Source organism: Scardinius erythrophthalmus, assembly GCF_964197995.2.
Source record: "Scardinius erythrophthalmus genome assembly, chromosome: 5".
NCBI classification, from domain to species: domain Eukaryota; kingdom Metazoa; phylum Chordata; class Actinopteri; order Cypriniformes; family Leuciscidae; genus Scardinius; species Scardinius erythrophthalmus.
This window is the reverse complement of record NC_138225.1, coordinates 50,066,440-50,089,880: the sequence shown is the minus strand read 5'-3', so window position 1 is coordinate 50,089,880 and position 23,441 is coordinate 50,066,440. Positions and strand designations below refer to the sequence as shown.

General features: G+C 38.2%; 1 protein-coding gene across 3 annotated transcripts; it reads left to right on the top strand.

Moving 5' to 3' along the window:
• Positions 1-3,343: 3,343 nt before the first annotated feature.
• On the top strand, positions 3,344-19,796 carry rsrc2 (arginine/serine-rich coiled-coil 2). 3 transcript variants are annotated; one of them, XM_081367121.1, is made up of 10 exons: positions 3,344-3,516; positions 3,942-4,044; positions 8,065-8,105; positions 11,272-11,447; positions 11,553-11,705; positions 11,804-11,920; positions 15,229-15,305; positions 15,396-15,652; positions 17,333-17,422; positions 18,798-19,796. In XM_081367121.1, exons 1-10 carry the CDS (start codon positions 3,511-3,513, stop codon positions 18,984-18,986), a joined length of 1,209 nt encoding a protein of 402 aa, XP_081223247.1. In that variant the 5' UTR covers positions 3,344-3,510; the 3' UTR covers positions 18,987-19,796. The 3 variants fall into 3 exon arrangements, with proteins under 3 accessions (XP_081223247.1, XP_081223248.1, XP_081223246.1); XM_081367122.1 differs by lacking the exon at positions 11,804-11,920; XM_081367120.1 differs by having other exon boundaries at positions 15,229-15,652.
• Positions 19,797-23,441: the final 3,645 nt, after the last annotated feature.

Below are 23,441 nucleotides of genomic sequence, written 5' to 3'. Positions count from 1 at the left end.
TAAAAACGTATATTAGCTGTAATAGTAAAAGTTTTCGAGAGAGTTCCACATGTAATGCCAGATATTTCATATGCAAGCATGTCAGCCAATCACAGCAGTGGGCGTTTACACTGAAGTCTCACAGCAGACACGCCCCTTCAAACAGAGCGTTCAAATCAGAGGCTAAAATCAGGCTAGGAAATATGCCTTTTATTTCTAAATTATAACAACTTTTGATCTAAAAAACATACTAACATTATAAGCATAAACATTCTAAAATAATAAAATAATCAATGCAAAGGCACCTTTAAATAAATATCATTCAGTGTCTATCTATCTCAATGTGCAGCAGCTTTTCCCAGTCAGATGCTCTTTTCACATAATTAAATGTTCTCTAATCCAACCTGTGTCATTTCTTAATAAGGCTAATGAAATTAACATTTGACTTATACTCAGCCAAAAGCAAGAAGGCAGAGGCTCGCAAAATGAGTGGATGAAGAGGTGGCCACAATATTGGAAGAATATTAATATCCAACAGAAAAAAGAATAACGTTGCTTTTGTATTTGTAGGAAATTAAGATGACCAAATAAATTGTGAATAATTTGTGTTTATTTGACAGCTGTGGTGGTGGTTATGACATATAGGCTAAGCTATGTCTCAGACAATCCTTCCATCTGGCATCCTTCCATTGCATATGGTAATCGGTTTCATTTTCGGAAGGAGCGATGATGGGAATATGCGTCATCAATGCATCCAACCACATTGGAAATTGTAAAAGAAAATGTTATGAAGATGTTATCAAGTGAACGTCATTTATCAGATTAGCCTAATATGAACCGATTTCTACACCGCTGGCCTGCACATGACTTCTTTGATGGGTTTGTGCCCAGGAAACAACACAAACATTCTCAGAAAGAATCAAACACTTGATTTCCGCTCTGCATACAGCGGCCTTACTAATGTGCTCTGCATTCCCAATGTTATGAATGTGCAATGAATGTACTGCACTGCAAAAAAATATATGTTTAAGATCCTTTTCTTAATGGATAGCCTATGATTTTTGTGCTACCACTAGGTAAGCTGAATTTTCAAAACTCTTGTCACGATTAACACACATGTAAGCCCGTCTACGATTCACACCTAATACAGTGCCTTCATTAATGTTGTAAATATTTGACTCAATTATTGTGTTAAAGTCAGGGGCAATAAAAACATTTTAATGATCAGATTTGTTTTGCCATACTGTCTAAACTGTTTGCAGGAAGCATTGTAAAATCATATCATTTAATCAGTGTTATCTGAGCTTCTGAAAGGCGTAGCTAGTATGTGTTAAAAATATTGTGTCAAGACAACATAGCAAGTTTTATCATGACTGTCAGTGTAGGGCCCTTTTCACAACATTGATGTAGAACCTTGTCATAACACAACAAAATTATAATTTTATGTATTAATCTAGAAAATTATTTATAGGGTGGCAAAGGGGTGGCACGAGGTCTAAGAGGGGTGGCAACACCAAAGCAAGCGCCAATGCATAGTTTTTGGGGATTTTATGGCCTGACATATACAATTGTGTTCACAAATATTGCATTACCACAAAGTAATCATCTATACTGTTTAAAATTAAATAAAATGTTTAATATAAATTTTAATAAATATTTAATAATAAAATTTCAATATACATCATGGCACCAAGTCAAGATACTCTATATGAAAAAAACATTAACAGATTCGAAATGTTTCTGAACTTGTATTACTAAAGAAGACAAGCTGTTTTATTAATATTATATAGTCGGCTTGGATGGTACAAATCCCATGTTTAAGTGCAAAAAAAAAAAAAAAAAAAACATTAGAAAGAAATACAGTAATATCAATGCACTGAAACTGGAAGAGTTTTGAAAACAATGTTTGAGTTTATGTCATCATTAACAGGGGTGAATATGTCTGTGTGTGGTCACCCAGAACACCATAAAAAAACACATTCTCACACCCCGACAACTGCATATCAAGAGCCTAGCAACACTTTAGAAAACACCCAGAACATCTATCTATTGTGGCCTATCTGAATTATAACAAGGCATAAATGTGTCTTTCAAATGTTTCAATCTAGTTATTACAGTTTTTCATGATTGCTATTAACACACAATTCATGAAACAATTCACCATTTTCTCACAACTTTAAACACAATATCAAAACTATACACCAACTTGCACAAACCTCAAACCTTTTAACATTAAAAACATTATCTTCTGTCAAAATCAATCTTTGTCCTCAAATGACGCAGAAAACTGAACAAACACACAGACTACTCCACTGCCCAGTGAACACTAGTGGTCAATTCATAACACTGTAACAAAAATCTCTTATTGGGATTCAGGAATTATTTTGCAGCTTAATGTCTATTACAGTATACAACATCAAAATGTTTTGTAAAATATGCACCACAATACAGTACAGTACAGTACAGTAAAAAAAAAGTATATTCAGCATCCTCTGCATGTTTCATGGCCAAATATCATTACCGTATACAGTATTATAGCAGTTATGGTCTTCTGACACAAGACTATATATCCCTAGACAGTCATTTCTCAGTTCTGCAAAAATACAGTAGGCTAGTAAGGCTACACATAAAAATTGCTGCAAATTAGGCTAACTGACAATTAGCCTACAAGTTTAAGAGAGTAGCCTACATCATGTGCTAGTTTACTGTGCATAGAATAGTGAAATTCCCCTCATCTAAAGTACTGGTACTGTATACTGTAATAATTGATGATTATTCAGCTCTCTCTCCAGGATGCAAAAAATCAGATTGGTGTGTAATCAGTTTTGCCACCTAATGTTTACTCATTGTTCAGCGTTTTGAGAAATGTGTCTATGAATGGTTGGGCTGAATCAGTTATAATGTGTAAGCAATCGAGAAAAACTGCAATGCGATTAGATTCTTACCTAAATTTGCTAAAGTTTCTGTGATCGGGATCTTCTTATTTTATTAGAAGATTTACGAAATTAATCTTACACAACGCGATTTTAGATTTTTCAGAGGACTTCTAAATTAGCTGAGAGAATTGAAGCAGTAATTTTCCGATTCACGAACAAATGGAAAAACAAATAGTAAATGAACTGGGCTGTGCTGTGATCATAAGAGACGTGTTATTGCCATAATTTTCCTTAACGCTGTTTTGGTTGTTGTTGTTTTTTATCCCACCACATTGTAGCACCGCTGCTGAAAAGCACTAGGCTACTTGAAACTGCTTACATTCATATTTTCTTTTGTGATAATTCTCGGGTAGCAAAGCTTTTTGTGCCACCCCCTGGTTAAAGTCAAACACAACATATATTTTCATCAGCACCAAAAACCTGTAGTTATAATGTCCAGCCGCAGGAGTGGCGCTGTGCTTTTGCAGCTTTCTGCGAATATCCGGAGAACAAGACAGAAACATCCGGGTATTGTTGTTCCACCGCTAAAGAAACGGATGATAGACGGAGCTTTACGAATTATACCGATAACTACAGCCTTTCTTTATTCGTTATCATGGCGGCAAGTACATTTGTTTGATTCTTGTTTGGGCAAGGTCGTACTCGACAGAAGCTTATAATTAACGAGACAGCGATTGATGGGCTGCATTCTGGACTCGGAAAATGGCGGATTTCATATTCTAAGCTAAATAGAAAAGAATTAATCGCACGGCTCAAAACAATGCTGTGAACTAAAATGGCAACCTATTGTGTTCTAAACTTTAGTGTATTTGAGATGACAACAAGTAATATAATTTAGCTAGAATCTGCTATTCAGCACGTAATGCACACAAACATGCGGCGATTAGCTGGATAATTCGACTTACGGTCCTTAGTAACACTCCAGTGTGAATGTTCATAATCGAGTGTTTGAATGCATTTTGTATTCTTTACATTTTAAACAAAATAGTAAGGCTCGATGTTTATATTGGTTTTGTGATTTATCAGGCAAATGACGCCGAGTTCGGGTTGGAAACCTGCAAAACATCCCGGAGCTCGAAGCATTGTTCCCGGTCCAGATCGCGCTCAGTGGAGCGGAAGCGCAAGTCAGGTAAACCAGTTGTTGTTGCAGTCATTCCCATTAAAACCCCCATACACTGTAAAAACCTCTAACACACCGTAGAACTCATTTTCATTATTTCTTATCACATTTTTTTTTCTTTTGTCAAATCAATTTAGATAATTAATGTGGTTCAGATAACATGCTATTTTGAGTTTCTGTTAATTGAACCAATCTCCATTGTATTAAAGTCCCCATTTAGTCACTCATTTTATCCCTTAAAGGTGAACTTGGCATCTATTTCAACTTAATTAAACCGTTTAGAAATCATTTGGATGGTTAAATAACCTGTTCTGGTGAAAATTGTGACTTTCCCCGCTCCCCCTTGCGTTCCCAGGTGGAAAACCAACCTTGCAACATGGGGACTAATGTCCCGGTTAGTTGGAAAAAGGAAGTCTCGCAAGAACGACAGAAGCACAAACTGTTTTATGGCAATTTGACACAAACACACACGCCATATGATGCTGTGTGTGATGTATTACCCACCTCGGTAGACATAGCTCCACACAATAAAGTTTGCCAGCTCTGATAATAACAAATGCACATGAGCAGCGGTAGAAGGGGGAGGAGGGTGACACAAGTGAGTTTTATTACGACAGTGTTGTGAAATATACACCCCACAGCTGTAGTGGGAGCTCGTTGAGAAAACATGTGACAACAAAAGTGAAAATCAGCTAAGAAATGAGATGGTCCTCACTACAGAACATGAAATCCAGGGGGAGGAGTTGGATCCAGATCCAGCTCCTCCCACCTTACATCTAAACCTACCCATCTCCTCTCCCTGATCCCTAAACCCACCCCTAAACCTACTGATCTCCACCCCTTAGATCTGGATCCAACTCCGCCCCCTGGATCTCGTGTACTGCAGTGAGGTGCTACTGGAAGAAATGGCTAGAGTTGCCAAGTTCCCCTTTAAAATTCATCTTTGATCAACAAAATTACATATTTAAACGTGTATTTTTCTTCATGTATTAAAATAGCTTGAATGTAACTCAACACGCCTTTAGTATACGTGGTTCTATGAATATGCAAATTAGCCCCGCCTCCACTCACTCGTTGACATGATTGGTTACAAGGTAGTTTGTGACGTCAGAAACGCCAGCGATTTCATCCCGTGTTTTTGAGACTGTCTTTATTTCACTGCATTTTTAAAGAGAAAATACTCAGCAATGGTGTTGGCTTATGAATCTACACATGTTTTGTCTTAAAGCATATTAAAAACACCACATAGACGTATAAAAAACATTAAAAGCTTGATTTTCACCACAGGGGGACTTTAACTAAAACAAATTAATTTCAATAAACTTGAAATTAAAGCAACCAGGTTATTTACATTTTTAAGTTAAACCAACAATTATGTTTTACAGTGCAGGTTGAATTTATGGTGCGTTCAAGTAATGTCAACTTGTAAAGATCAGGCTGCGATCAGTGCGATGTATGCTGGAATGTGTGTGTGTGTGTGTGTGTCAGACAGAGAGAGAGAGGCACGGGCGCGATCGAACAATCACACACGCACACACACACACACAGACACATGCTGTTTAAAAGCAAAAATTATCTCATCTTATTCATTATATTGCATTGGTTTTCATTTCTTGTCCTCAAACAGAGTAATCTGTTTATTTTGAAGTTACACATTCTACATTGATTAAAAAAGAAAATCAAATGTGTTTTTAATGGTAGTAGGCCTATCATTTTATACAGAAATAAATGATTTATAATTCAGATGAGAATAACGTTAAAGTTAATTAAAATTTTAAGGAAACAAATATATTGATCTGAAATATAGCAAATTGATTTTAAATTCATTCAGGTAGCCTACAATTACCAAACATATCTCAAGGTCTTTTGAATAAAGGGTGACAGTCTTTCATTATCAACTGTTGTTGTGGACTATATACTGGAGAAGTATTTGTTCTCCATTTGAGTAAGATGTTTTTATGTGGCTAATTGAGCAAAGTGCTTCCATATATTTTATTAGTAGTAGTATTAGTTCAAGAATAAAATAAAAATATCGGATTGATATCGGTATGGGCAAATAGCCGATATGCTGCGGCATCAGTATCGTATCGGAAGTGAAAAAGTGGTATCGGGACATCCGTGGAAACACATCAAGCATGGCCACGCATTTGAAGCGACATCACCCCGGTGTTTCGCTGACAGGAGTGAAAACGAAGGCTGCTCAACGTTGCACAATCAGACCGGGCTAAAGCCATCACAAATGCAATCAGTGTGTTTATAGTCACGCTTCATGGAATGAACCCGTCGCGCACCCACTGTTGTTTTTATATATTTTAATTTAATATTTTAAAAATGTTAATAAACAAAAAGACAAAACTTGTGTTTATTTGTCTTGTGTTGTCTTTTTTTTTTTTTTTTTTTTTGCTGATCCGAAAAATGATCCGATCCGTGACTCTGATCCTAGAAACGATCCGAACCGTGAGTTTTTTGATCCGTTGCACCCCTACCTGTGGTACAGTATTAGGCTGCTCTCTGGATTTAAATATTTATGCTTTTTTGACAAAAATAGACTAGTTGATCATTAAAATAAGCCACAAAGGTTAAGAAATAACAGTGGCAAATGGAATGAGGATGGACAAAAAACTGGAAAGTACCTACATATACACAGGTTAAAACAAACTATAAGAGAGAGAGGTACGTTTGAGGTTGGTAGATGTACAGCTGGCATCTCAGCTTTGCTGGCTGGAACAATAAAGTCTGATCTTTGATATCTGGAACTTCTTGACTTGGGAGATTTCTTGCAAAGAGAGAAGACTTTTTCTACAACATTGGCAAGGTGATATTTAATGCCTACTTGACGGTCTAGGTCAAAAGAGCCCACTCTCATATCTCTACGATGTTCTTGCGTCTGGTTATGGCTTGTTCATGTTGTTAGGGTCTTCTAAATGGTTGCTAGGGTGTAGCTAGGCAGTTGCCAGGGTGATACCTAAAGCCAGTTTACAGCCTTTTTAAAGAGCCCACCCACATGTCTCTACGATGATCAAATGCTGAGATGCTGTTATTCATTTTGCTGTACGGTTGCTAGGGTGCCCTAAATGGTTGCTAGGGTGCCCCAAGTTGTGGCTATGGAGTTGCTATGTCATTATTTATTGGCTGCTTGCTAGGCAGAGAGGAATGAGCACAACACCTTCTCTATGACCTTCTGATCTGGTAATATGATCTCTCAAATGTTCATGCCGATGTCAAAGTGTGAATTTTAGGCCGTTTTCTCCTCAATACAGCAGGTTATGCGCAACAATTATGTATTCTATAAAACAGGTTGCATCGCTTTTGGTTCAGATCTTTTGTATTTGCTTCATTAAATATAAAGCTGTTTTACTCAAGATGTCTTCTGCCAAAGATGAACATAACTGATGTCCATCTCATATTTACATTAGGCCTAATTGATTCTAAAAGATTTATTTATTTATTTTTTTCTCACAAACTTTAGGATATCAAAATTAAGCAGCAGCATTTGAGATGATAATAGTTATGCAGTGCTTCACAAGTAGTACATTAGCTGTTATTTCCCCATCAGTCACTGATCTTCACTGTCTATCCTTGACTAAATTCAAACATTTAAACCAAGGAGTTTATATATGTACCGGTATATATTGCCTTATTGAAGGCAATCTTGAAAGATGGCCAGTCATAAAGTCAACTTTTTGGGTGGCCAATGACATTTTAGGGCAGTCCACTGGCCCAAACACATGAATTATGATCAAAATCGCATTGTATCTCCTTACCTTGTCAAGTCAAGCTTCTGAGTCCATCTAAAAACTGCTAAGCAAACATTTAAAGATTCTTCTTCTTTTCTCATTATGAAAAAGTTAAAATTCACCGACTTCTGTTATTACCAGGTTACTATTTGCTAAGGGCTTTTATGTTCTATCCCAACTTTGTTTCAATAGGAAATATGGTCAAACCATTTGATTTTTAAAAAGATGCATGTAATTGTAATCCTCCAGTGTCCTTCAAACAATCATTTATTTGTATCGTTTTGTCTTTTAGGGGACAAGAGGCACAGAAGAAGCCACAGCAGAAGCAAAGAGGTAACTAATTTTAGTCCATTGATGTCATGTAGACCTAAATTAAACTGGTCACATCATCATCAGTAGTTTTACAGCTGGCATTTCTAGTCTTAGCCGGTGGTAAGTATGCAGCTTAGACAGTAAGAAATGAAATGCCAGACTGAGAGGAAAAGCACTGATATAATCACAAGTGCATGTAATATTAAATAATATTAATGTTGATAACAGATGGAGAGAAATGTCTGTTTGGGAGCTTTTTTAACGTCCTGTATTTTAGATCATATGATAACATTTGTATAATAAATTACACTCAGCGTGCTAATGCACGAAGAGACACTCTGAACAGAAGACGCTGCTGACAGATAGCAAAATTATATGCCTACTACCTGGACAGGTAACTATCAAGTCATTTAAACTTATTTGCCTATAAATAGATCTCTTTTTGTCTCACAACCCCTTTTTTTGTAGATGCCAGCTCAGAATTGCAATGGAATAAAATGAGTGGTCATTTCCCATTCGAATGCTTGCAGATTTGCAAAATGTTATAATCCGTTTTAAAACCACTGAAAAATATTTTTTTATAGATGAATTTGGCCATAATTGGCTTTTTACGCTGTACACGGTGACCGTGAGTTCACTCTCTATGGGAGAGCAGGGCAGGAGGTAGAACAGGCTCGTTCACAGGAATCATGCCACTTTGTTGTGTACAACCGCAGCCGCTGAGATTTATTCCAATTATATTATATTTAAGATTTAGTTAACCTATTCTGCCCTACAAAGCCTAAACACAGTGATTACACATCTTTTTTTAAATGTGAAAACTACAGTGCAGTGTTCCTGTTCATATTTTGATTTGGCTTTTTTTTTAGTTTGCATGTTAAATTTAGTTGCATGCAAGTCATTTCATGTTCATGTGCTTTTGTCATTTTATTATTTTTTTGTTGTTTTTAAATATTGCTCTTTAGGTTTAATTTATTTTACTTTCCGTTTTAGTTATACAACATAAGCTTATTTCAGTATATTGTTGTAAGTTTCAACTAATTTAGATTTTATTTTAGCTTTTTCAATGAACAGAAATATTTTTGGTTATTACATTTGGCAATGTAGTTAGTTACATTGTACTTACTCAAATAAGAACAGAGTAATATTAACTACATGTACTTACTATAGAGTTAGGGTTTGGTTTAGGTTTATTTACTTGTAATTATGCATCATTTATGGTAAGTTACATGTAGTAACTACATCACTTTAAAATAAAAAGTAAGTTTTACCATATTTTTTATTTAGTTTACTATAATAACCCTGCTGCAGTAAATATAAGATCCACTCTAACACACACTTTAAAGCCATTTTTGTTCCTTTGTTTTGCCTTTGTATGGCTGTATTATCTTTGCATTTCTCAAATGAACACCCACACATTTTATGGATAATTAAATGCCATTACACCTAAAATTTAATAAATACTCTTTTTATTAGCGCTCACTTGCGTGCAACACAATGCGATGTTTAAACGTGTAAACATGTCAGAATAGGATTTTTTTGTTTACTTGCACGAGTGGGCATCATTAATTATTACCATTTATTACTTCCGTGTTTTACGTTGCTTATATGTATGGCAGTGCCTGTACACATAAGAGATGGCAAGATTGCAAGAAAAGTTTTTCTCGCATCATGTAAAATGCCCTTTCAAGTCAACATGAAACAGCATTCCCAACCCAATTTACTTTATCTTGAATTGACTCAGTGGACCACTTGCACTTTCTACTTATTGCTACTGGGGAGTTTCCAGTAACGGCGTTCAGTGCGCCTACATAGACAGTTACTCATGACAACGCAGATTATTACTAAGTTTTTTGGCTGTCAATTGATTAAAACGATGAATCATGATCTCTGCTTTAACATGAATTACCTTGAACCTGCTGAAATGTCCCTCTAAATATATTTTCTTTAAATTCAGAATAATAAATACATATATTTCCCCTACTAACCTGCAGCAGTCCAGTGCTCGTCTTCTCATTAACAGCATTTTTATTTTACTGAATATATTTCATACCTGTTGAGTTTACATTTTTAAATGAATTTGAATGCTAAAAAGGATTGCTTGTGTGCGTTGGTGCTCTTATTCCTTACTCTTTTAAAATAGTTTAAAATGAATGCGTGCGCCTCAAATAAATGTAACAATATTTGATATTTAATTCATCTTAAACGGTAATGCATTGACAGCGCTACTACTTTGAATAAAAATGAAGAATTCCGGCTTAAACGTAAATACAGTGAAATGATTCACAATGAAAAATGACACTGAAATATTTAATAAAAATAAATGTTTGTACTGATCGTATTCATCAGGTCTCACACACTTCAGCATCGCGATCACTAGTTTAGACGAGATCTGACAACCTGTGGTGGAAAATCACGCGTGTTTAACAGGCTTTTCTCAGATCAGCTTGGGTTGGATTAAAACTTTACACTGTAATCATCAGAATATCTCTTCTTCCGTCCCTGAAAATGTCCATATTTTTAAATCTTCTTGCTGACACTCATTTTAGGTAGCGTTTAGTCAACTAGGTGACTACATAAAAAAACATAACCGGAATTAAATGAGTCGTACTCTTTCAAAACGGAAATGTGCCACGAAGCTCAGTGCAAGTAGTCCATTGAGATCAAATCTGAGCTTGTGATCAGATATGTGGAGGATATAAATGTAAAATTAGGCCATATTTTGATCCAAGACAGTGGTTAGCTCAAATTCACTCAACAAATCCCACAGCTATAATTTGACCGATAAGTCAAGTAGCATAAGACCAGGAACATGCAAGTAAATGGGGTTTATTTTGATTTCATGTTGACTTTGCGCAAGAGAAAAACGAGAAAAGAAAATGCCAGTTGAAATGAATGAAATCTGTAGAATTCTCACAAATTGAAGAAGTTGCGATCGGGTAGACAAAAGATCTCCCGTGCTTTTTTGGTACTGAACTAGGTGTAAATGTGCTGGTTAAGTGCACTCATTTGTGTTAAATGTAACTGTACATGCTGCACTCGGATGGTGGTGGACAAGCTTTTTAAATGATAATTTAAATAGTGTTTTTCTTGTCAGAATTATTTTGGCAAGTTTGTTGTTAAATCAACTTACTAACTCTCTTTATTGCACTATTTTCCTGAAAGAGACCAATTCTTCTTAAAACAGGCACGGAAGAAAGACTCTGAGAAAGCTCTGAAATGTCAGAGTGGATCAGAGGAGCAGATGGAGATGTCAGATAAAGGCCGAGACAGGCTGTCCGAAGAAGTGGAGGAACGACATCGCAGGAAAGACAAGAAGTCCTCCAGACCGAGAAGCCTATCAAGATCACGTTCAAAGGAAAGGTATTTTCATTTGCCGTTTGTCATGTCGATTTGATTTCATTCATGCAAACGTGTCAGTATGTGAAGGCTTAGTGTGCTTAGATGTGAATTAATGTTTTCCCGAAGACGACATCACGGTCGAAACTGGGACAAAAGAAGATCTCGCTCACGCAGTGGTGAACGGCGATCGAGGAGTCGTGAGAAAAAGAGACGGGCCCGGTCTCGCTCAAACTCCAGAAGCAAACACAGACATCACAGCAGGAGCCGTAGCAAGAGCAGGTGGACAAAGATTTTGTGTTTGGGATCTTTTTTGTGAGTGAAACTGAATGAAAATGCTGATTTGTGCTTAAACCGTGAGATGGTCCGATTTTATCTAGGGAGAAGAAGAAGAGGACAGAGAAAGCGCGGAGAAAAAGTCGCAGTCGGTCAGTTAGCCCTGTGACCTTCAGGGGTAGAAACACAGCCATGGATGCTCAGGAAGCATTGGCTAGAAGGTAGAGTGACATCTGTTGCCTGGAAGCACAAAATAAACTATTTGGATTTTATACACAGTATATAGCAGAAGTGAGTACGCACCTGTGCAATATTACTTCAAATCACCAAGAAATCAAAAGCATTATTTGATTTTTTTATTCATGTGCCCTCATAATCTTTAATCAAAATAATTTCCCCTCCCTCTTGCATTGACTTCTCTTCTCTGACGATGTGTTTACTGGCGAGAGGGCGGGGCAACCTGTCACTCACATGAGATCGACCAATAGCAAACCACAACCATCCAATCAATTCCCAATAGACAAAATCAAGTCCCATCCTACATTTTTTATTTTTTTCTTGCCCGAGAAGCCGTTTCACTCGATATACGTCACAATAGGGAAGATTGTCGCATCTTATTTTTCATGTCGACTTGTATCACCTCACAGTAATTGCATTACTTATAAGCTGAACATATGTCCTCTTTTTTTTGGCGTTGAGTTTGTACCTTGTGGCCTGTATTTTCAAGGTGTTTGTTTCTAGAGGAAATACTTTATTTGTCAAATTATAATTAAAGCGGGTTTACTCTCTTTTGTTGTATACTGTGTATGTGTAGATATACTCCCAGAAAAGGTTATAATTGTTTCATTAGAAATATTGTCAAAATCGGTTGAATTTCCACTCTACCTAATATAACTGGTCGGATTCACGAAACATTCTTAAGAATAAAATCCTTAACTGCCAATTTCTTCTTCTTTTCCAACTTAAGAAAAAAAGATATTTTGTTTTCCCAAAAACCTTTCCTAAGAATGTTCTTATCTTTTTTCTTAAGATTGTTCTTAAAGATCAAATTCAAGTATTCGTATTCCTGAAAAGAATGTTCTCAAAAATCATCATGAATAACTTCAATAGGATAACTTCCAACATGTCTTAAATACCCAAATGTAAGATGTTTAATGAATTTATTGGGTTGTTTCAAATATTAAGCATTACAACACAACCGAATAGTACCATGAATGTGGACGAGCACTCAGTCTGAAGTGACACCGATTGATCATTTGCGCGTATATGATGCACTCTTTCAAGCTAGAACTAGCGAGACATCACAGATACAGGACGTATTCACGATAGAGAAAGCGCAAGAAAGACGGAGCGCAAATGAATGGCAAAGACCGCTGTGTCTTGAGAGGCTCTATTCTTTCGTCAAAAACTACCTTGTAACCAATTACGTCGACGTGCGGGCGAGCTTTAGCATGTCATAAACTATGACCGCCCTGAAGCAGGAGCGTCTCAAGAGAAGACTGATATGAAAAATCAGGTGCTTTTAGCAACATAGCGTGTGAATGATGTATATGATGTATATTACAATGTTATAATGAATATGCCTTTCTCCACTGACGCACTGAGTTGTTCAAAGCGTTTCTAAGGATGCTGATTTAGGCAGACTGAGATGGCGATTGGGAACATGGTTTGTGTAACATTATTAGCTGTTTGATAAAATAGTCAAGCAAAAGGCTAGTCATATTAATTACCGTTATGTGTCCGAGTTTATTAAGAGCGATACCATTGTGCAGCGTTTACCTCAGTAAAGTTGAATGTGAATCTCTGAGCTGGTGTGAGTGAGTGGAGGCGGGACTAATTTGCATATTCATAGATCCACGTATACTAAATGAAGCAAGGGTAGAGTTACATTCAAGCTATTTTAAGGCATGAAGACTTTTTTCACAGGAAAAAAACGTTAAATATGTCATTATGGTGATCAGAGATGAGTTTTAAGGGATGACTACAGGGGGACTTTAAAATAACGATTTTAACTTTTATTAAAATTTAAGTTTAAAGATTAACTCTCGTCAAGCCAGTCGCGATGAAAATAGTCTGTGCGCTTATATCTACTGTAATCTGCAGGAAGTGCTAAAAGACGGGCTTTGAGGTGTTTTTCATTCAGCGAGTCTTCAGCAATTAAACCAAATAACAAATCATTCAAAATAGCATATCAATCAAATAACACCTTTCATTTTCTTCTGAATAAAAAAATTAATGAAAATTAAAGATATTCTTGATAAAATATTTGAGAACTTCTTAAGAATTTTTAGGAACATTCTTACGAACGATTTTCTTCTTTCTTAAGAAGGTTTTCGTGAATCCGGCCCCAGTTTATTAAAACAACATACAAGCAACTTACTGTCTCAACAACACCTCACAAACCTGTAGTCTCTGCATACTAATGTGAACACGGCTAAATGCTTTGACATTTGTTGAAGTAGAGATGAATTAAGAAACAGAGTTCTGAGAGTGTTTTAACATGCTTGTACATGTACAGTTTAGGACAATAAGCAGGCTTTCACACTGGCAGTTTAGTCTGATAAAGAGCACGGTTTGTTATGATTAGATTCAAGATTAGTTATGTTGAATGCTGATGTGCGGATCAGCTGGCAGACTGTAGCTATTTTTCCATCCGAAGGTGCGAATTTAACTTATGCGCAAAATAGGCATATCACACGTATCAAACGTTTGCCAACAAAGCACCATTTCTGTCCTGTTTGTTCAAGAGAACAAAACTCTCACTTCCTGGGAAGTCGGTGCAAGATATCTGTAATAAAAATGGAAGCTGCTGCTTTCGGGGGAAGCAACCGTGGCTCTTTTTTTCATGCATCATAAATCACATGATGCAACATAATAAAATGATTTCATATTGACTTGCGTTCGGATGCCTGAAAACACAATCCTGAGAGACACTTTCTGATGACAGACTTTGGCTCTGGCCTTTCAGAATGAACATTTGAGAAGCTGTGCAATGAAACTGATCTGCTGGTTAGTCCAGTTATCCAATCACGTCCTCTTGTTTATTCAGTAAATGTGTTTCCATTTGTTTCGTCTTAATTGGATAAAATTATCCGCCTCAATTGAGCGCTTGTGCATTAGAATTTGTGCACTTCAATCTTGGCATTTCCATCCAGCATTTTTAATGAATTGCTCACAATCAGCTGTATCCTCAACAAAAAGACTGCGAACAGCATAAAGCCACCTTCCCCTAGACATCTGTTTGTCTGGTCCGTTATTGCGCATTAATAGAATCAAATAAAAAAAAAACCCTCAAAAATATAGCGACCTGCATTGCGCACGCCATGCCCGTTTGTAATGCAGAATGAATGGAAACGCACCACTGTTCTACAGAATCCAATGGACAGACCAACTGTGCCGGGAGTAATCACACTCTTATTCGGACCGCAGCAGACGTGCCCAGTGTGAAAACCACCTCTAGCTGATTAGTGACGTACTAACTGCTCTCTAGTCTTCATGTTCAGTAAACACATTCACTTCACACTCTTAGGTTGGAGAGAGCAAAGAAGCTTCAAGAACAGAAAGAAAAAGAGTTGTTGGAAAAACGGCAACAAGAGCAAGCAGCAGGCAAGTACCTGCCACAAGTCAAAGCTAATGCTGGAGTGGCTTCACATCTGACCACTCCATCTGATGTTCTGTTGGTTGTTTCTCCACCAGCGGCTGCTCCACTGTTGTGTGATCCGGTCACCAGTGCTCCCAGTCCAGCGCTGAACGTCGCAGCTCTGCTGGCCTCGGGCACACAGGTCACTCCCCAGATCGCAATGGCAGCTCAGATGGCAGCGCTTCAGGCCAAGACACTGGCAGAGACTGGCATTGCCGTGCCAAGCTACTACAATCCCTCAGCGGTCAACCCAATGAAGTTTGCCGAGCAGGAAAAGAAGAGGAAAAAGTTGTGGCAGGGGAAGAAAGAAGGGGTGAGGACAAGACTTTACTTATTACACGGCTACTTTCCATGAAATAAATAATTAGACATGAAATATTGATTCGAGTCGAAATATTTTATTAGCTCTTTAAACGCAAAGCTTCCGCAGAGAGAGCAATTGCTAGTGCGGAAAGTCCAAACTAGACGGACATTTAAGGGATACGGTACAGTCTTATCACTTATTACACGGCATTTCACCACATAAATAATTATTGGGATAAAAGATATTGATTTGAGATGAAACTGTTTCGCACCTGTTTGTTGTCCTATAATCCATTAGTGTACAAAACAATCGTTAAAAAATGACAGCAGCTGTATTTGTATGAAACGAGAGCAAGTCCGCGATACCCGGATGACATAATTAAATAACTACACAAAATATTGATTTGAGTTTTAATATTTTATTAGCTCACCAAACACACAACTTCCACAGGGAAAAAACATTCCTAGCAAGTGTAAAGCGCCGACTTCAGATGGATCAGAATCAAGTTTTCCACAGAGCCGTGTAATAAATAGATTTTAACATAGCTATATTTATATTTATTTATATTGCCAAGTTATATTGTGGTATCAGTTAAATTGTTTGGATGGGTCGGTAATTGTTCTGTTTATTACATTATACATTTTATACAATACAAATCGAACAAACGCAGTCAGATGTGGGTGTGGGTGATGGGGGGCACATCAATTTAAATCACTTTAAATCTTAAATGGAATTTGATCATTATGTAAGGCTAGGCCACTCAGGGTGCTATAGTACAATAAAACATTAAAATGGTTTAAATGGATATTTCACCCAAAAATAAAAATTCGCCATCAATTAGGCTCATTTTGTTCCAAACCCCTAAGACTTTTATTCATTTTCACAACACAAATGAAGATATTTTTAATTAAATCTGAGATTTTTGTCCCTCTCTTGAAAGTCTGTTCACCCAAAAAGAGATGGTAAAGTCTTCTGAATTGCTTTATATCTTGAACCGATTTAATTTAAGCTTTTTAAGATTTGTTTAGCATCATCTTTAAACTACAGAACTGTTCAACTGAATTCAAACTTAGCATGCAGTGTCATCGTCTTTTTTGGACTGCACTAGTGTTGCAAAAAACATGCGAATACAATACAGTTTAAGGACACGATATACATTTACACACCATTTGGTAACATTAGAGCAAATTATTTGAACACAGTTTTAGTATTTATTTCAAATTGAAATTGTTATTTGAAAAAAGAAATATTTTGATCAATTTATTGCGTACTTGAATTAAAGTACACATTTCTTTCAAAATCAAACACTTCAGTTCTTTTGATTTGAAAGAAATCATGGTTTACTTGGACTCTACGCAAGCTTGTCATGCCGAAAGGCCTGTTTTATCCATATGATCATTGGTCAATCTCTTAAATGGGCACAACAGATAATCATGACGTTTGATAGTAAAAGCAGCCTAACAGTAAGAGCTCCGTTGGAGAGACGTCATGTAGTTTAACATTCATAATCTTGTCTCATAACTATAGCCTTTATAAATGGCATTATTTAAGATACGATTAAGAAAGCTGAATTTTGAAAATACAGTTTTGAACTTAATACATTTTTTCATTATGTAAATGTTTAGTGGTTGTAATGTTTATGTAAATGTTTAAGCATTTGTCCAGTATTAATATATGTTTATGTTGTAGGACAAGTCACAGACAGCTGAGCTTTGGGAGAAGCTGAATTTTGGCAATAAAGACCAAAATGTGAAATTTCGCAAGCTTATGGGAATTAAAGTAAGTGTTTTCCTGTATTAAATATTGCATTATCTATTTTAAAATGTTCTTAATGTGTCAAATGGAGAAATCTCATTATTTAAAGGGGTCCTATTATGCTTTTTTTTACATGTTCAAATTTCTTTAGTCCGTAATGTTGTTGTTTTAGCATGAAAAAGATCTGCAAAGTCACTCCAGCGGGAGTTATTCTCTCTATATCAGTGTCACTGTTTCTGAACTCCCTGAAACGCCTCCATTGTAGTTTTGAGTTTTCTTCCAGGAAAAAACACGTCACAATTAGGTTTGGGAATCGTAAGAAATTTTCCGGTTCTGATTCCGCCAAACGATTCCGGTTTCGGTTTCCATTCAGTAAAAATAATTTAAAACAACTAATAAAAACTAGTAGCAAGGAAAAATGCACAATCCTTTTTGTGTTTATTTCTTATACTTGTCAAATGAGTTTAACAGACTGGTAATGTCAACAAACTCAACATATTATTTAGCAATTTATGCAAAAGTAATACATTTTTCTGATGGAAAATAAACATTTCTGCATTCTCTAGGAGAATTTGGGACCTCTCCAAGCTTATTGTATCTCCAGCAGTGGAGAATACCCTCTCAGAAAGGGTAGAATATGCTTGAACACACATGTAAGATCCAGACAGGTGTTTGAATGATTAATTCATAAAGACTTCACTTGTTTCATTATGAATCAGGTTAATAAACAGAACTGCATGCGTCTTGCAGAAGAACATTGTAGCCGGAGCTACTTCTCTCTGTATATGTCTATGACGAGTCACACAGGCACTGGGATACTCCGCAGCGGTGCCGACCCGACCGGTGTAAAGCAGTCCGAGTCTAAACGCTTAATACAGGCTTACCGTAGTGATTCAGGATAAGACAAAAACACGGTTTGAAAAAAGGCATTCATGATGTACTTGTATATGAAAACGTATACATATAAAACGCAAAACGTATATGAGGAGCGCGAGGGCTTTTCAGTGCATTCATTACTATTTTAATATTCATGAGAATATTCATATTGTATTAAAGGATAAGCTTCCAGCACTTCTCCCACACATCGTACCAGAACCGTTTTGGAACCGAAACTTAGGAATTTCGCACGGTTCCGGTATTTTTGGATAAGAACCGATTCTTGGTTCCCAACCCTAGTCACGATATTCCTCATTTAAATAATTCCTGCCCAAGGCAAACAAAGAATAAAGGCCTGGTTGAGTTAGTTGTGTGGTGAAACTGGTTGTTGTGGTGAGAGGCGGGACATTTCCCAAACTCGCTCAAAGCAGTTCTAGCCCAAAAACTAAATCAAGACTTTGAAAAAGGGCATAATAAGTCCTCTTTAATATAGAAATGTTCTGATTGATTGTGTTCCACATAGGGCGAAGAGGAAGGTACTTCATCAGGAGCTACTAACGAAGAAGGTCTTAAAACCTTGCAGCAGCAGGAAGAGATGTTTCGCAACCTGGACGTCCAGTACGAGATGGCCCGCTCACAGACGCACACGCAGAGGGGAATGGGCCTTGGTTTCTCCTCTTCTTTTTCATCAAGGGGCATGGATGCTGTCTGAACATTCTGTACTTGTGCTTCACGTCTCTGTAAATTCTGGCCGATGTTGCCCCTGTAAAGCTGGTTTGTACGTGCTTGTAGAGAATGCTGGTGCATTAGCTTGCATGTATAATTCATCAGATCTGTCGTTTTATTCATTTTGCAAAATTCACATGTAAATACAGTTGATTGCACAAACATATATTGTTGCTTGGTCTCTGACAAGTGTTTAATATTGTAAAGCTTCCATTTAGATTTTGGGTGGGGAATGTGATTGTATATTTCACTGTGTTTGTATTGAAACTCCCTGAATCTAGCAATTCCTGAAATATCAACGACCAACGGGTGCGAGTCCATTTCTGCCTTGGGTACTAGGGGCGATGCTATATTGTTAATGCTTCATTGATTTTAATAAGATGGTTACTACATAAATATATTAAGGGCACAAATTAACATGGCAGACATTTCATTGGTTTCGGTTGGGAAACAAAAAACCAGACCAATACATTTCACACTGGAAACAATAAAACAATTTATCATGTAAAATACTTCTCATCATAAATGAAGATCAAACATTTTTGATATTTGGCTTGTTCTTATCACACTAAGAGAAACTGAGATTGGAACAGCTGAAATCCCCACTTTTAACATAGCATTTGTGCGATCTTAGATTGTGATTCTTAATAGGCAAGTTAAGCCTAGCTATCTTAACCAAATAATTAGAAATAGCTGCTGTGTGTGTGTTACAGCTGAAGGTCAGAATCACACCATATTTGCACTTGTTTAGTGTGGTCATTAAGGGAGTGCCTGAATAAAAGTTTCCTAATTTTTACCTTTTGGCTGATGTAATCTTGATGTTAAACTGACGCTCAAAAAGACCAACCTATTTAGTAAAAAAGATGGACAAAACCATAATGATTGATACTAAATGTAATTGAAAATTACTTTTAAATTTGAAATTGAAGTAATTGAAGTTGAAAATGCTATCATGTAAACGGCCCCTCAGTATTATTCCCTCACAATGTTTGTTAAACCGTTCCAATCAAAATCCAAAATCAAATTGAAAAACATTTTAAATTCTCTTCAAACTGAAGTGCCTCATTTCACAAGAATATGCATGATTATTGTGATTACTATATTAGACGTGTATAATACTAATATTAAATCAACTAAGTGCACTTTTGTGGGAAATTATAATTATGGATTACTATAAAATGAATACGTCTTTTTTTCCTTATAAAATTATTTCATGACAAATTGAGTACATTATGCATTTCTCATAAACTGACACACACAAAAAAAACGTATTCACAATTTAATTATATTTTGATAAAATTATTACATTATGAACATTTGTTACATTTGACTTGCATTATGTGCAGTTATTACTGAGTTGCTACATGATGCAGTCTCTTGCAATTTTGTGCTTCAACCATAATGGAGATAACCGCTCTTCTAGTCTCAAACTTTTTTGAAAAATGGACTGGTCTAACATCAGGTGACATTATTGACTGATTTGACTCGTGGATGTGATTGTTCTGTGGAAAGCTGAAATGGTAGCCACATGCACCTTTAGATGTACGCCCTTTATCCAGACAGTCTTGTAAAAATGATAAGATGACAGACTCAACTTACCAGATCTTGATCCACTTTAAAGCATAGAGGCGCCTGTTCGAAGGGGCACTTGCATCTGCATTCGTGTCCAAAACTCGCTGCGATATGATTACTGTCCTGCTGACCTGTCAGACATGCAAGTTTCTCTGGGCTAGGGTGCCATTTCGTGCCCATCGCCTGAGATAGCAGGTCCCTGCTTAACAGAATTAGCTACGCGGAAGCAAACAGGAGATTTAATAACTTCGGAAACCATGGATGGTTGGGCCAGTTTGGTGGAACCGACAATGTCTTCCACTCTTCCCTGATCTTGTGCAGCACTAGCGGCATGATCTTGATCAGGGGAAAAGCTTATTTGCGTCCCTTTGGCCAGCGATTTGATAGAGCGTCCCTTTCCAAGGGAGCACTGGTCAGCGAAAAGAACAGTGGGCAGTTTGAGTTCACCTCTGAGGCGAATAAATCAATCTCCGCCTCCCTGAAAAGGCTCCAAATCAGCTGGATTGTCTGAGGAGGCCATAAGAATAAAAGTCTTGCCAACATCGGAAGCCGGCAAGAACGAATACCACCTCGGTGATTGATGTACGATAACGCTGCCCTGTTGTCCAGTTGAATGAGAACATGGTGGTGCTTCAAGAATGGCAAGAAGTGCTGCAAAGCTAAAGATACTGCCCTCAGTTCAAGGAAGTTGATGTGCCACTTCGACTGCGCACTCGTCCAAGTGCTGTAAGCCAGAAGGCTCCCCATCCCATCAAAGACGCATCCGTCATCATGACTTTTCTTCTGACCACTCTGCCCACCGAAACCCCTCGCTCGTACATGGTCCTGTAGAGCAAAGGGGTGTAAGTGCGCATACGCCGAGCGTGACACAAGCTTTTAGCCAAAGCGGCCTCATATGCAGAAGTCCCAGCCAGCACACGACCGCTGCAGCTGCCATCAGGCCCAGTAACCTCTGAAAACACTTCAGGCAAACTGATCTCATGGCTTAAATATGGCGAGGGCTCTGAGCATGGACTGCACACGCACCTGAGACAGGCGGCTCGCATTACACATGAATCTAGGTTTAGCCCCAAGAACGCAATGCTCTGCCAAGGTTGAAGTTCGCTCTTCTTCACGTTTATAGACAGCCTCAGAGATTTTAAGTGGTCCAGAAGCTGATGCTCCTGGCTTTTCAAAACATCCTGATACTGGGCTATGATAAGCCAGACATCTAGATAATTTAGAATGCAAATTCCACTTTGTAAAGGTACTCGCAGTTAGGATCAGCCTGAAAGGGAGGACTTTGAACTGATGCACAGTGTCCATCCATCCATCTTCTTCCGCTTATCCGGGGCCGGGTCGCGGGTGCAGCAGACTAAGCAGAGATGCCAAGACTTCCCTCTCCCTAGACACTTCTTCCAGCTCTTCCGGGGGGACACCGAGGCGTTCCCAGGCCAGCCGGGAGACATCCCTCCAGCGTTTCCTAGGTCTTCCCCGGGGTCTCATCCCGGTGGGACGTGTCCGGAACACCTTCCCAGGAAGGCGTCCAGGAGGCATCCGGGACAGATGCCCGAGCCACCTCAGCTGGCCCCTCTCGATGTGGAGGAGCAGCGGCTCAACTCACGCTATCTCTAAGGGATCGCCCACCACCCTGCGGAGAAAGCTAATTTCGGCCGCTTGTATCTGGGATCTTGTCCTTTCGCTCATGACCCCAAAGCTCATGACCATAGGTGAGAGTAGGAACATAGATTGACCGGTAAATCGAGAGAAATAGAAATCTATTTCTTCACCACGACAGACCGGTACATCGGCCGCATTACTGCAGAAGCTATACCGATCCGTCTGTCAATCTCCCGTTCCATCCTTCCCTCACTCGTGAACAAGACAGCAAGATATTTGAACTCCTCCACTTGAGGCAGGAACTCTCCACCAACCTGAAGTGGGCAAGCCACCATTTTCTGACTGAGCACTCTTCTTCACGTTAATAGACAGTCTCAGAGATTTTAAGTGGTCCAGAAGCTGATGCTTGTGGCTTTTCAACACATCCTGATACTGGGCTATGATAAGCCAGACATCTAGATAATTTAGAATGCAAATTCCACTTTGTAAAGGTACTCGGAGTTAGGATCAGCTTGAAAGGGAGGACTTTGAACTGATCAGCATCCTTGAATGCAAATCTCAGAAAGCTTCTGTGACGAGAGGCTATCTGGATATGAAAATAAGCGTCTTTTAAAATCACTGACACTAACCAGTCCCCAGGTTGAATGTGCACATAGATCTGCTTCACAGTAATAATTTTAAATAAGCCTTTCACCAGTGCACGATTCAGCGGTCTCAGATTCAAAATGGGCCAGACACCTCCATCGTAGCGGCTATATAGACCGCCTTCCCTGTTCTTTGGTGGCACTACCTCTATCGCCTGCTACACCAGGAGAGACTGAATCTCTGCTCGCAAAATAGACGCATGCTGATCTTGCACCACTGACTGCATCATGCCACAAAAGCGGGGTGGTCTGCATGCTTAACTGAAGAGTATAGACGTTCACAATTGTATTCATTACCCACTCCGACACCAACAGAAGTGCGCGCCACGCATGACACCGCTCAATGGTGGGATCCTGCTTATACTGTGCAAATGAAAGTGAGGAGGAAAAGTGAGCCCTTTTTCTGAGATGTTTGCTTTTATTATTGCGAACTTTACTGCAAACCATTATTCAACCCCCCACCCCTGTCACCTGCAACCAGCAAGGGATGGGTGTAACACAGCAAAACGAACTCTCTTGCTCTGTGACTCATCCTCTGCTTCGACGGACGAAACATTCCTCCTCAGAACACTCACATCAGGAACGAGGTTGGAGCTCAGTTGCAGGGTTTGTCAGTGATATGGGCG

Bases quoted from the DNA above. Each gene is read 5' to 3' on its own strand.
- rsrc2 (XM_081367120.1), top strand. The intron at 8,106-11,271 runs GTAACTAATTTT...TTCTTAAAACAG, and splicing joins GCCACAGCAGAAGCAAAGAG to GCACGGAAGAAAGACTCTGA. The intron at 17,423-18,797 runs GTAAGTGTTTTC...TGTTCCACATAG, and splicing joins GCAAGCTTATGGGAATTAAA to GGCGAAGAGGAAGGTACTTC.